Source organism: Pan paniscus, chromosome 11, assembly GCF_029289425.2.
Source record: "Pan paniscus chromosome 11, NHGRI_mPanPan1-v2.0_pri, whole genome shotgun sequence".
Classification (NCBI taxonomy): domain Eukaryota; kingdom Metazoa; phylum Chordata; class Mammalia; order Primates; family Hominidae; genus Pan; species Pan paniscus.
Window position 1 is genome coordinate 111398189 of NC_073260.2, and position 14957 is coordinate 111413145.

General features: G+C 37.8%; 1 protein-coding gene across 34 annotated transcripts in view; it reads left to right on the forward strand.

Moving 5' to 3' along the window:
* The window catches only part of MPDZ (multiple PDZ domain crumbs cell polarity complex component), a 176497-nt gene that overhangs the window by 144519 nt on the left and 17021 nt on the right, over positions 1–14957 (forward strand). For 33 of the 34 annotated variants that reach the window (XM_034967135.3, XM_034967137.3, XM_057298754.2 and 30 more), the window contains 7 exons: positions 799–890; positions 1443–1533; positions 3724–3804; positions 10858–10950; positions 11040–11114; positions 12240–12414; positions 14333–14478. In XM_034967135.3, the coding sequence (XP_034823026.1) occupies positions 799–890; positions 1443–1533; positions 3724–3804; positions 10858–10950; positions 11040–11114; positions 12240–12414; positions 14333–14478 (753 nt within the window). Of the gene's footprint in view, positions 1–798; positions 891–1442; positions 1534–3387; positions 3487–3723; positions 3805–10857; positions 10951–11039; positions 11115–12239; positions 12415–14332; positions 14479–14957 lie in introns of all 34 variants that reach the window. The other variant, XM_055092133.2, reaches the window with a different exon arrangement.

Sequence of the window (14957 nt, forward strand, 5' to 3'; positions counted from 1 at the left end):
CTGGAACTTGAATCACTAATGGGAGAAGTGATGAGGGTGAGGTGGGGTGGGGTCAAGGTTAAGGCTAAATAACAAGTAGTAACTCAGCCTGCCAAACAAAATACATTTGTGGACCGTACTTTATAGGGTTTAGAATTTTATTTGCTTGTGTTGTTTGTCCTTGCCCCTCCTGGGCTGGGATCCACGTGATTTTATACTGCCTTTATACTCTTCTCATGCTGAGTATGTTTCCCTATAGACACGGGAGGCTCAGTCAGGCAGTGGCTAAATGACCAAATGACTGAGCCAGTCATTTGCGTTAGGCACTGTGCTGTTTAGGCACAGTTTGCTGCCTAAATCCTGAATCTACCCAGCATTTCTTCTCCCAGTGACCTATTTCCAGGGCTTGAGTTTTGAGACTAAGTGGGAACTATGACAGTAAGGAACTTCCCAGGATGGTCTTGCAGGTCGCAAGTTTTTCCACAGAGCCCTCGTTTTGTGCAGAGCATGCTGGGAGCCCAGTGCCTGCCAGGAAATTTGTTGTCTACTCTCCTGCAGTTGGTCCAAGTGGTGCCTCTTTATCAGCAGTCCATGGATGTCAGACTTCATTTGCATTATTTTAATGCTGGCTTTAAACATGAGCTATTCTTTATTCACCATGAAAAGTCAGTTTCATGTTCTGGGGAGGAAAATATATAACATTTAATATAAAATATATTTTAAAGGAAGAAAAAATGTGCTTTTCATTAATGAGGAAGGATGATAAAACTTTATGATACTAAGATTTCAGGCCCAACTAATGATATTTATTTCTCACAGATCAATGGTCAGATTTTATATGGAAGAAGTCATCAGAATGCCTCATCAATCATTAAATGTGCCCCTTCTAAAGTGAAAATAATTTTTATCAGGTGATCATTTTCTTTTGCTAGTTTACCAAATACTTTTTGTTAGCATTTCTACTCTGAGTTCTTTTGAATGAAAAGAAAACATTTGTAGCCGGGCATGCTGGCTCATGCCTGTAATCCCAGCACTTTGGGAGGCTGAGGCGGGCGGATCACAAGGTCAGGAGATCGGGACCATCCTGGCTTACATGGTGAAACCTCGTCTCTACTAAAAAAAAAAAAAAAAAAAATTAGCCGGGCGTGGTGGCACGCGCCTGTAGTCCCAGCTACTAGGGAGGCTGAAGCAGGAGAATCACTTGAACCTGGGAGGCGGAGGTTGCAGTGAGCTGAGACTGTGCCACTACACTCCAGCCCGGGCAACAGAAAGAGACTCTGTCTCAAAAAAAAAAAAAAAAAAAAAAAAAAAAAAAGAAAAGAAAACGTTTGTAAATTTGTAAGTGTCACAGTTCCAGGTTTTGGGGGTTAAATAATTTTCTCTAATAACCTTCTGACTCTTGAAGTAAGAGAATGAAAATAATACCATGATGTTATAATAGGTTGTTGTTTTTTTGCTTTTAGAAATAAAGATGCAGTGAATCAGATGGCCGTATGTCCTGGAAATGCAGTAGAACCTTTGCCTTCTAACTCAGAAAATCTTCAAAATAAGGAGGTATATGTAACTTATGTTTGTTTCTCTGGGAAGACTTGATCGATGTGAGCCTTATTAATTCAATCAACAATTACATAACACTTAGAGAGGGATATTAGAGGTAGATAAGTTATAGCCTTGGCCTTCAAGGAGTGTACATCCTAGTATAAGAAGACACTCATGGAAATAAGCATACCACTTATGTGAAGAGTACTTGTAGTCTGCCTAGGGAATAGTGAGGGTAGGAAAAGAGTTATCAGTTCTGCCTCTGAAAAGAAATTGAGGATAAAACTTTATATGGAAGGTTACATATGAAGTGTATGTTGGAAGATTTGGGGGGCAAAAATGTTGCAAGCGGAGGGCATGGAGTGAGGAATGGCATGGAGACTTTGGCCAATGCAGGAAGCTAAATTATAGAGCATCACTGAGCAATGAGGGGCAGGGAATGGGAGCTGGTGGGGAAAGGGTCAATGTTAAAGGGGACAGGGTCAGATCATGGGATACATTGATAGGCCAACATGTGCCAGCTTTGTCTTTGAGGCAGTGTGGAGCTCAAAGAATGAGAAATGTATAGTTAAAAATTTCTCTGGCAGTACTGTAGAGAAAAATCAGAGGTAACAGGGGAGAGAAGTTAGAGGAAGTAAGATAATTATTGGAATAATTCAGGAAACAGTTAACAAGGACCTGAACTAAAGCTGGAAGAGGGAATGGTTACATCAGATGTTTAAGATCCAAATTGATAATACTTCATCCCCAACTAAATGTACTCATGAGGAAAAATGAGTGGTTGAAGATGTGTTTATCCAACAAATATTTTCTGAGTACTCTGCCTTATACCAGATATTCCTCTTTGGACTGGAGAATAAAACAGGTAGGATATACAAGGTTTTCAGCTATCTGACTTAGTGACATCAGGGATGGCTGTCTTTTACTGAATAGAAAATACAGAAAGATATTTGCAAAAATATGGTACATTCTATTTGGGGCAGGTTAAGAACGAAGTGCCTGTTGGATAGCCTGGTAAAAATGTACATTGGGACATTTGGTCTCCAGTTTAGAGATGATTTCCTGTATATGCAGATTTGGCATTTCTTAGCCATGGAGGCTGAGGTGCTTGCTACAGAGAGCATTTAGAGAGAAAGAGGGCCAAGGGCAGAATCATGTGGTAGCAACAATAAGGAGGAAGGCTAACCAAGAGATCAGAGACTATGAAGAACCAGGAGGGCATGTGGCAGAGCAGCGGAGAAGAGTGTCCTTCAAGGGTACACTCCACAGCTCTACATGCTGCCATGTAGCAAGAATCCAGTGAGAAGATGAGTAGAAAGAGTCCCTTGGGTTTGGTAACTAGGAGACTGTTAGTGGTTTTTGAGAAAGCAAATGATGGACAAGAAGTCAAGGAGAGAGAGAGGCAGTGGCTAGAGGGTGACAGAGAATTGGGAGAGTGGTTTTGTTTTGATTTAGGAAAGCTTTGGATACATGTGTATGATGAATAAAAGGAGTTAGTAGAGAATGAAAAGCTTAAAATTAGAGGAACTTTGGTGATTATCAGTGGGGGTACCTGTAGGAAGAGAAACATTCTTTCCTAAATGAATATATAAACATAGAGCTTATGTATACATAAGATAGATGTACAAATCATTGTCTCATTCCGGCTGCTCCTAACGTTCCACTAAGCCACGTGGTTATTTAAGATAATTAGGTTATAAGGTAATATATTTTGTTTTCATATTAGTTGTACTAAGTATGTCTCTTAAGGAAATGGAGTATTTTAATAACGTTCATTAAAGTTTTCAATTCACTTGATAAATAACACAGTAAAGAATAATGAATGGTGTTTCTGCTGATGCTCTGTCACTGAGTTTCACCATTTGTTAGCTGGGCTACCATCGGTTTTCATTATACAGTAAACCCAGGCAGTCTTCAAGCCACTTGGTCTATCTGTGCTCTCAACTGATTGCTGTCCAGTTACACCTCGTAAGTATTTTGAAGAGAATGTAATGTTCATAAATTCCATAGAATGTTAAAATAGCAAAAATGTATTATAATAAATAAATGTATTAAAATAGCAATAGTGTATTAAAATAAATAAACGTAGTAAAATAATTCTATATAATGTATAAAATAATTTTGAATAAGTGGCCCTTATATTTAAACAAATCAAATTTCCTAACACTCAGTTGCCCTTTTTTGTCATTTCTTTCCCTCTGTCAGACAGAGCCAACTGTTACTACTTCTGATGCAGCTGTGGACCTCAGTTCATTTAAAAATGTGCAACATCTGGAGCTTCCCAAGGTAAATCTGCTTTGAATTGGAATGAAATGATGTGAGTTCCTTTACCTCAGTGTTCTAATGCACTGTGTTCTCGAAAGTGTGGTCTCCAGATTAACAGCATCAGCATCATCTGAGGTTTTGTTAGAACTGCAAATACTTGGGCCCACTCAAACTTATCTGCTTAATGAGAAACTCTAGGGTTGGGCCGAGAAGTTTGTGTTGTATTAGACCCGCCTGATGCACATTTAAGTTTGAAAATGACTGTGCTGACTGATACTTTATCAGGGGTCCAGCTTGCCCTTTTATAATTATTCCAAGTTATGAAATTTAGTTATCTGTCCATTGATTCCTTTACTAAGGTCCTGCTACGGAGGAAATAAAAATAAAGAAATAGAAGTTATAGTCTTGTCCTTTAAAAATAAGAAAGCTCATATATTTAGAAGTGAACTTTCGGCTCCGATGATTGCCTTAAAAAGGCAATCTTACTATACATATAAGAGAAGTCTTTATCGTGGACTATTATTGTTGTGGTTAAAAAGAAAAGAAGTTATTAAAGTCTTTTTACCTTTCTATCAAGAAGTCCATACACTTCAGTTTGAGAATCCCTCATTCTATTGCCATTTAAGAGAGATGACATCTTCCTCTTTCCCTTTCTGATTTCTGCTCTTAGTTTCTTTTCCTCCTAAATCCTGAAGTAAGAGTTTATAATATTTAATGATGCAGTCATTTCCCTATAATTTGTTAATTTTGAAACATTTAAATGTATGTTGAATACTTTATAATGAATGATTTTTTTTAAAAATCTGTTTATGGTGCTCTTTAGAAAAGTCCAAAATTAGATAATTTTTAAATATCCTTTCATGGTATTGATTTTAATGTATCATCTAAGGCTTAGTATATTCTAGGATATAATGACTGCCCAGGAAGTGTCTGTGGAATGAACATGTTAGATGGATAAAGGGCAACATACTGTAGTGATTGGGAGCAGACTTAAAGCCAGACCACCTGTGTCAGAGACCTAGATTTGCCACTCACTATCTATGAGACTGTGACTTTGAGCATGTTTCTTAACGTGTACATAGTTTTGCCTTTTGAAAATGGACTTAATAATTGTCCAACTTACCTCATAGACTTGTAGTGAGAATTAAGTATATATTGTGAAAATTAAATATACATATGTTCAGTTTCCAGCACCTGGCACACATATACAAATAGTGTTTGCTATTATTATTGTTTTAATAATTAGGAATGAATAAGCTGGTATAGAGTTGCCTGATGGCTACCTGTCACTGATTTTCTCTGATGTTTTCTGTTTCCACATCTATTTCCACATTAGGCTACCTGATTAAGGTGCTTGATAGATGTTCATAGCATCTTAATCCCCTACTCAGAACCTGCCAAGGACGTTCATTTCCAAACAGATACATTCAAGTCGTGTGGCTGGGCATTTAGCAGTGAGGGTGGACAGGAGCCTGTGCTGTCAGAAGCCCTTCTCACGTCCTGAGTGGCTGCCTGTACATCACTTAACCCCACTGGTCCTCACTTTCGTCTTCTGTAAATGGTGCTGCCTATATTAAGGGTTATTGTTGGGATTGGATGAGCTAATGAGCAAGGTTCCTTCATTCTGCAATATAAAAGCTGCTTTCTGCCTTTCGCCTCCTTTTTTATTTATTCAGCAGATGTCTATTATGTGTACTTCCCTTTCTAAATTAGATGCTATTGAGGAATGCAAGACCTTGGAGAACCTCAATGTATTGCCCACTGAAAGCTTCCATTTATATGTAGATTTCAAACAAATCTAAAGCTCAGGTAGCTAGAATGTATTTATTGATGAAAGCCAAAGTAAGTAAGGGGAACATACAAGAATCTTTTAAAAGTAGCTAGACAGAAGAGGCAATTAACCATGATTTTCATGATTTTAAGTGTGGGCTTTGGAGTCACTTAACTTCTCTGGGCAATAGGCAATCCATTTGTTCCATGGTGAGCCGGTATATGCAAAGCAACCTCCAAAGACTGAGGGAGCTGGGGTCCTGAAGAAAGAGGCTGACAAATCCAGTTTATCAGAAAGAAATCCTTAATAGGGACTTAACGTACAGAAGCCATGCTGCTGGTGGCCACAAGACAGTGGATCCCAGCATCCACCCTCTAGAAAGTATTCTTTACATAGCAGGGATAAAGACATGTAGCTGGTCACGTCTCAGAATTTCTTGCTGAAACTTGTTATCAGTGGAGAGGTTAGGTAAACATCTTTATGAAGGATTATTTATGCTACAGGGCTCGCTACAGAACACCTTGGTATGCAGGAGTCAAACATTGGTCACCATGGCTGTTTCGCTTCAAGGTGGTGTCACTCCTGCCATACAACAGGCTGTTTTTCTACACCGTTTAACTTGTCTGGGTCTCACTTTCCTCATGAGATGAGGAAAATCCCTTTATATTAGAGATACTATTGGAAGGATTAAATGAAAGAATTTATACAAAGTGCTTACCACAGTGTGAGTTATTATTATTATTTTTGTTAATACTTCTAACCATGAATTTGTGAGTTCCCCATAGACTATATCCTTGAACACCTCTCTTGAGGAAGCCATTGTTACAAATGATGTTGAGTGACATATTACACTAAGCCTGGCACTCCTAACCCCATTATTACATGGCTCTGGGAGTAAAAATTAAGCAAAGAAGGGAGAAAGAAACAGCTTTTAACACTCATGAATCAGCTGAAATCTTTTGTCATTTTTACTATCCTATATATTTTTAAATTATAGTTATTTGACAAAGTAATTTAATGGTAATGTAACATTTGTTCATTATGTTATTTACTTCTTAGCAACCCTGTGAGCTTGCTATTATTTTCTCCACTTTGAACTGTTCCCATAACTCCAAATAGTAGAGCTGGAATTGAACTCTGGTCTTCTGCCTCCAAGTCCCATTTCCCATCCATTACCTGTTTCAACTTGCTACTGGGCCCCATCTGCCTTTCTGAAATGCCTGTATGTTCCTTCTAGGAATCCTGTACTTCAGTCAAACTGATTTGAATCAAGAGCTCATGGAGAAGGTTTTGAGAATTTATCCCTCTTTGCCTTGGTTTATATCACTTGGTCTTTCTGATTTCTTTTAACTTATATAAATCCTACATACACTAAAGATCCAACTTAAATCTCACCTCTGTTTATTTTGAAATATTACTTCAATATTCTGGCTTATATAGTGCTTACTATTAATGTCTTCATTTTATTTGTCACTTAACCATGTTTGACCCTAGAGCTTGTCTCCTGTGATGAACTTTGATGTGGGTATCTTTTCTGTACATCTAAAACATACACATGCTGAGAGAAGAAATTCTCACTTTTTTTTCCATTACTTAGTGTCATCGACATAGTTCAGACTGAGTAAGTATCTGCGAAGGAAGAGTGAATGAACGGTTATGTGCCGTACATGCGTAAGGGGAAAAATGTTGAGATCAGGAGAGTCAGGAAGAGAATGATTTTTGCATTGTCTAAAAGTGGGAGCTCTAACAAGAGCTCATTTCTAGTTCTGTTTTTACTCCTTAGAAACTCCTGAGAAGTGAATTATCTTTTTTTAATCTTTTATATTTTTTAAAAATGGGAAAATAGAATATAAGCAGAAAGCTCTCATACATAGAATCTAAACCCACAGTAGCTGACTGAAATGCAAATTCAATTGATCAGAAAACATTTTTGATTAAAGATTTATTTTTGACACAGTTTGCCCTAGGAAAGGACCCATACCATCAAAGCAGGTAGTAGCCTTCTGTGATTGTCAAAGCTGTGTTTCATATTCATACAAGTTTATGTGGTGAAAGCCTTGAAATATGATGAAGAGTTTTTCTTCTTTTGAATTTTAGAGAAGCTTCTACCTTCAAAATAATTCTCCAAATAATATTAATTTGTTTAGCTGAATTCCACTTTTAATTCTTGTTTACTCTTTTCTAGCTGTTTAATTATACAACTCGTTGTTCAAAAATATATTTCCTTGGAGCCAGGTGCAGTGGCACATGCCTGTAGTCCCAGCTATTTGGGAGGCTGAGGTGGGAATTCAAGACCAGCCTGGGAAACATAGCAAGACGCCATCTCTAAAAAACGTTTAAAATAATATTTTAAAACAGAAAAAAACCCACAAAAATATATTTCCTTAATTTGTTTTCTATTCCCTGTATGGTAGTGTTTTAATAACTAGCCCCAAACAAAATAACTCAGATCTCTTCTTGCTAAGGACTATATGCACTCTGGTAAAAGTAAGTTGGAAAGTTGAGCAGTTAGATAAAAAATTGCACATTCATATGCTGTTATCCTTTCTTATGTGTCATCCTGTTTTTCTTTTCAGTTATTTATTTATATTTATTTATTTATTTATTTATTTATTTATTTTTGAGACTGAGTCTCACTCTGTTGCCCAGGCTGGAATGCAGTGGTGTGATCTCGGCTCACTGCATCCTCCACCTCCCGGGTTCAAGCGATTCTCCTGCATCAGCCTCCCGAGTAGCTGGGATTACAGGTGTGCACCACCATGCCCGGCTAACTTTTGTACTTTAATTAGAGATGGGGTTTCGCCATGTTGGCCAGGCTGGTCTTGAACTCCTGACCTCAGGTGATCCACCTGCCTCAGCCTCCCAAAGTGCTGGGATTACAGGTCTGAGCCACCACGCCCAGCCTCATCCTGCTTTTCTGATATCAATAAATTGTTTGTTGATGTGTATATAGTTGTTTTTGTAGTATTCTAGTTGAGTTTGGGCGTATTATACATGCAGATTTGTAGCTTATTGTTTCTTTTAGGACTCCTCTTATTGCAAATAACAGAAAAAAAATGAACTAATTCCATCAGGTTTCATCAAGGAAGAAGATTTATGGACTCAGGTCAGCAACCTTCAAGGGTAGTTGGTCCTGTGACTGAACAGTGTCATCGAGAGCCCGTTTTTTTTCCCTGTCTGTGTGACACTGTGCCATCCAGTGTCAGCTTTATCCCAAGGCTTGTCTTTCTCATGGTTTTAGAATGGCTGCCAACCATAGTTTGGCCATGTGCTACTTCTTTTACATGTATCTTGGGAGAAGGGAGAGGATGGCTGTTCAAGCCTTCTGAGCAGAAGTTCCAAGATTCATCCTAATTGAATCAATTCAGATCATGTGTCTACTTTTGAGCCAGGGACTGTGACCACGGGACTGTAATTGTAGAATTGACTTCAGTTGTTCAAACCCCATTCTTGGAGCTCCTTAACTTTTGCTATGTAACAAATTACCACTAAACTTCACAACTTAAACAGCAGGCATTTATGGTCTCACAGTTTCTATGGGTTAGGAATTTCAGAGCATTTTAGCTGGGGGGTCTGCTGAGAATCTCTTGTGCAATTGCCGACACATTGCCAGCTACAGCTACAGTCATCTCAAGATTTGACTGGGCTGGACATTGCTTCCAAGATGATTTACCCAAATGGCTGTTGGCAACAGACCTTATTTCTTCTAAGTGGGGCTGCTTGAATTTTCTTAGGACAATGGCAGCTGGCATCTTGCAGAGCAAGTTATCCAAGAGAGACAGCAAGGAGGAAGTCCCTTTGCCTTTTTTGACCTAGCTGTGAAGTTATACACCATTACTTCTGCTGTTAGAATCAAGTCACTAAGTCTAGCCCATGCTTTTAGGTTCCTTCTTGAAGGAAGAAGTATCAAAGGATTTCTGCTCATATTTTTAATCTACAGCCTGAAACATAGTGAGGGAAGAAGGGGGAAGAGAGAATATGGAGGTGGAGGAGAGAGAGGAGTGGGTGGGAAGGCTAGATATTCTAATAAAAATCAATTTTTATAGAGGGGTAAGATGGGAAGCAGTATTAGGTAAACAATCAGCAAATACCCACTGTACCAATAAAGTACTTTCATGACTGTTATGTGACAAGTATTATTATTCCATTTTGTAGATAAGAAAATCTAGATTTCGTAGGTAAGAAAATTGAGAATTAGAGATGTTAAGTGGCATATCCAAATTTCTATAGTTAGGTAGAAGGTAAAGTCAGTTCTGCTCACTCTAAAGGTGCAGCTTACTCTGGCAGATAGACATGACTGATTGCCTGGAAAGAGAGAGGTGGTAGAGAGATGGTCAGTGACAGTTTCAAACTCATCAGGCATTAATAATCTACCTCAGAAGAGCCACATGTTGATAATCTTTAAAATGATGTTGAAACCTACCTTGATGTCACAGCCATGACCATAAACATCTCTGATGGCACATTTAACTTGTGTGTATATTTCAGAGAAACCATGTCAAGATTCTCTTTTCTTTGCTTTGCTTTTTGTAACTTTTCTCTGGAGAAAAAATTAGAAGGTGGCTAGCTGTGGCAATGAAAATGTTAAAAACTCTGTTTTAATTTTATTAAAGTAAACATTAAAGAAAGCTAAAAGCCAATGTTTCTGAACATTTGGTTTTGATAAAGGGAAATGTGGAAAATGTAGCGAAGTAGGTGTAGCTCCCTAGCCTTGGCAGGTTCTCAGAGCTTGTCTTGGGACTGAGAGGCATTTTCAGTCTGCAGCAGATTGAAATGCTGTTGTCTGGAGAAACAAGTCTGAGTGTTCACCCCCCAAAAGGACAGAGTCTGCATCAGTAATGGCAGACTGCCTGCTAAAGGAAGAAGAGGGGCAGAAAAGAATGAAGGGGCTAGACCCTGTTGTTATTTCCAAGCGACAGGCCAGAGAAGAAGTGGGATTCTTTGGTTGGTTTTGAATGACTTATTCAGTCATTAGACAAAATTTGTAAATGCTGAATGTTTTGGTGGAATTATTGAATGTATTTTTGCTGTCTAGATATTTTGCTAAAGTTACTAAAGATGTCAGACATATGGGAAGAGTGAAAACACTTGAATGTTTGATGGAGGAAAATTTATTCCCATTAGGAAAATTTGAAAGTTTGTTTAAGAAAAGACAAGATTTCTAAGATCTTAGATTTAAAGTCTAAGGTCTTAGATTTCTGGACTTCAGAAGAGTTTTAGTTGCTTTTCTTACCCTTGGTATCCATTTGGATAAAATTCATCTGTTTCAAGTCTTCTGAGCATTTTTGTTTTTACTTTTCTAGGATCAGGGGGGTTTGGGTATTGCTATCAGCGAAGAAGATACACTCAGTGGAGTCATCATAAAGAGCTTAACAGAGCATGGGGTAGCAGCCACGGTGAGGTTTACCTTTCTTGCTGTCATTAAGTAGTTGGGGAGGGAATTACTTTTGGAATATCACTCAAATTCTTCTACGTTTCCATTTAGGATGGACGACTCAAAGTCGGAGATCAGATACTGGCTGTAGATGATGAAATTGTTGTTGGTTACCCTATTGAAAAGGTAATTTTCCAAAATAAAGTAAATGGTAATGTAGGCCCATCCTTGGGCATGATTAAAGTGTTTGTGTCTGCGATCATAGAGAATTAGGGTTATGTAGCTGTATTAGACATGTTCTTAAGGAAAAGAAGAGATTGTTCAGAAGTTCTTCAATTTCTATTTCTTATTTTCCAGTTGGTGTTAAGGTATTTTTCGTTGCCACACAAATTATTCAATATTCACTGGGCAGTTTTGATAAATATTTCCATTTTTTCCTTAGGAAAACTTTAAACTCCTTAACAGTGACTGTTAGTGCCAAAATATTTTTTAATGAATGTCTGCTGTTATAAATATCCATCGTGTATACTACTTTATAAACAGATTGTAAGACTCAACCATTAAATACGTAATTTTTATTAGGGTTAAACATATCTTGTACTTGAGTTCCCTCTCCTCAAAAGAGATCTTAATACTTATTTGGTATCTCATTTGAGGCCTTTTATTTATAAGTGCCAGAAAAAAGCTTTGTTTCCTTGAAATATGGTATGCTTTTTCTTTCTTATAGTGAGAGAGAACCATATAACTTATCATTTCTTCATTGTACAGTAAGAAACTTAAAGTTACTTTTTAAAAATTCAGTTTTTAGTAAGTATTTAGGCCAGATCCTTTAACCCATAAATCTGTGTTTTAACTTTTCGTTTACCTTGACTTTTTTGTTGTATACTTTTCTTATTCTGCTTCTAACATATGTGTTTCTATTTTATTAAAACTGTTTGTGTAAACTGCTTCTATAGAATCAGGAAGTAGGTAAAATAACCCATATATCTTCTAAGGTTGTAGGCATTCAGAAAAACGGATGAGATTAGAGATGTAAAAAGTTGAAAGTCTTATATAAGAAAAAAATGTGGTCAGAGCTAGACTTAGAGTAGAAATTAACCATGGCCCTAATCTACATCAAGCATTTGGAGAAGCTAGAGAGAAACTAGAGCCATTTCTTTCTTTACCCAAGTCCTGACAAAGAAATAATTTGCATCTGTCCCTCCCCTTAACCATAGAGAGAATTAGATTCCATTGATAATGGTGACTCATTGGTATGTCTACTAATTCAGCTTTGAATTTTGTTTCTCTTCCACACATACACCCTGCCAGTTTATTAGCCTTCTGAAGACAGCAAAGATGACAGTAAAACTTACCATCCATGCTGAGAATCCAGATTCCCAGGCTGTTCCTTCAGCAGCTGGTGCAGCCAGTGGAGAAAAAAAGAACAGCTCCCAGTCTCTGATGGTCCCACAGTCTGGCTCCCCAGAACCGGAGTCCATCCGAAGTAAGGCCTCTGGGCTCATGAGAGTCCTGCACATATGGAACACCTGAACTCAGCAGAGGGTTTCTGCTTGGGAGCCAGCTGCCTGCCTGTGGCTCACTGTTTGGAAGGTTGTAGTCAGGGAGCCCTATGGTGAGGGCAGGATATAAAGAGAGGACTTCTGGAAAAAGAGTACTGGACTGTTAGGCAGGCAATCTATGTGCTGTACATTAAGCAGCTGTGGCATCTTAGGAAACCTACCCACTCAAAGCCTCAGCTTCTTCATCTCTAAAACAAGGGAATAGTATTCTTTGCTCTCCAAAAATATATTGCTAAGGGCACCTTGATTCCAGGCCTCTAACTAATGAATTAGAAATATCATTTCGTAGATTCTTTTTTTAAGCTGGGAAAGTAATTTAACTTCTCTAAGCCTCAGCTTTCTTATCTGTAGAATGGATATGCAATTATCCTATTTCATAGGTGGGATCAGTACTGCCTGCCACTATAAGATACTCTTTAGTCATTGCCATGATCTACAGATCTGAGTTCTATGCTTTAGGTGTAATAGTGGGTCCTGTCATAATGGAAATGGATTTAGGTTACGTGAACCATAGGGTGACACTTTAATGTGTCATTACACTTCCTGTCTAGTATATGGAGGTACATTATTCCTTTGAGTTACTTTTTGAGAAAGAATACACTGGTGTGTAATAAAACAGTTTCAAGCTCTGCAGCATCAAAACAAACAAACAAAAAAATAAGGCATTGGCTTTTTCTGTAACGGGGGGTGGAGGGGAGAAATTTCTTTTGGCCTCCAAACTGTTCTTTTAACAGTTTTTTAAGGAAACACTAGTTTAAAACATTTGTAATGTAGTTGGATGAAAAAGTCTTAAAGTAATACATCTCCAAAAATAATCCTTTATTTAGAAAGACTGGATAATTCACTGAAGTGTTAAAAGATTTTATGGAAATTTTCTCATTTTTCAATTTTATGTTGATCCCTAAATAGTGTTGTCTATAAAAATATGAAATGCTAGATGAAAACTTAACATAAAAGAAAATATCTTACACCTGTTCTTACCATTTAAGGAGCAAGAAAATAGTCTGTTTCTGATTTCCTAAAAAGAGAACATCTTGTCTAAAGCATACGCTACTATACCAAGTGTCCTAGCTTTCCCAAAACATGCTATTTGCTGTGTGCTCTTTGTTGTATCATAAAACATATGATATGAAGACTCTGATAAAATAATGTGTGAAATTATATTCCCCTTTTCTCATCATCTATTCTTATCTATTCATTTCTGAACATATATGCACCAGGATTTGACATCTGAATGTATAAAACATCAAGTGAGACCCAAGGAGAAAACTGCAAATGGTGCATTTTTGCTCAGAATTGATTACATAAGAAGAGATGCTCTAGGATAAGAAGAAAACAAAAATGTAAAAAGCCCCGAAAAGCAGGCATCAGAACCAAAATTACTGATATGTTTTGTGGTATTCCCTGGATGTACTTCTAGGTCTTTGCCACATATCTCAGTTATGAGTTCTATAAATCTTTTAATTCATAAGAAATGTGTTTGCCTCCATTGAAATGGAGAATATCAAAGTGAAACTTGAGGTTCAATTTAATTCTGTTCTCTCTTCTTCATATCCTCTCCTTTATATCTCTACCAATTTAAAACATGTAGGATAGCATAGAAAATAATTAAATAGGTAATTTTTGGCCCACTACCCTAAATTAACAATGGTGATTTAATCACATTTGTTTTATTTTTAAATATAAGATAATTAAAAGATTGAGGTAAATACAAAGTCTCTTTTCCCACAGTCGTGGGCCCATTTCTGTGCCCCATCCCTCAGAGTCAATCTGTGTGATGAGTTTGATGGATATGCCTTGTAACCAATTTTTATTTGTATTTCATTTTTAACTTATTTTTAGATACAAGCAGATCATCAACACCAGCAATTTTTGCTTCTGATCCTGCAACCTGCCCCATTATCCCTGGCTGCGAAACAACCATCGAGATTTCCAAAGGGCGAACAGGGCTGGGCCTGAGCATCGTTGGGGGTTCAGACACGCTGCTGGTGAGCACCACCCAGAGGTGCTTCTGCACAGGCCGTCCTTCAGCCAGGCCTCAGAGACGATTATGGGGAGATTTCTATCAGTTCTAGTAAAGGAAATGTGAAGGCCGAAAAAACCTGTATTTGTTATTTTAATTTATAGGGCAAATATTCAATTGGATACGGGGGAGGTTTCCTTTGAGTAAGCCAATAAATATTGACTCAGCAATATTCTGCTACACTGGTGATTTTGATCTTGAAATTTCAAAGTGTTTCTATCAGTTCACCAGTCCTTGCTACGTTTTAATTTCCTTTTTGCTGATATCCAGGTTGGGTTAAACCCATTTTAAGAGGAGTTTGAGCCAGGTGCAGTGGCTCATGCCTGTAATCCCAGCACTTTAGGAGGCTGAGGCAGGTGGATCACTTGAGGCCAGGAGTTTGAGATCAGCCTGTTCAACATGGCAAAACCCTATCTCTACTAAAAATACAAAAACTAGCTAGGC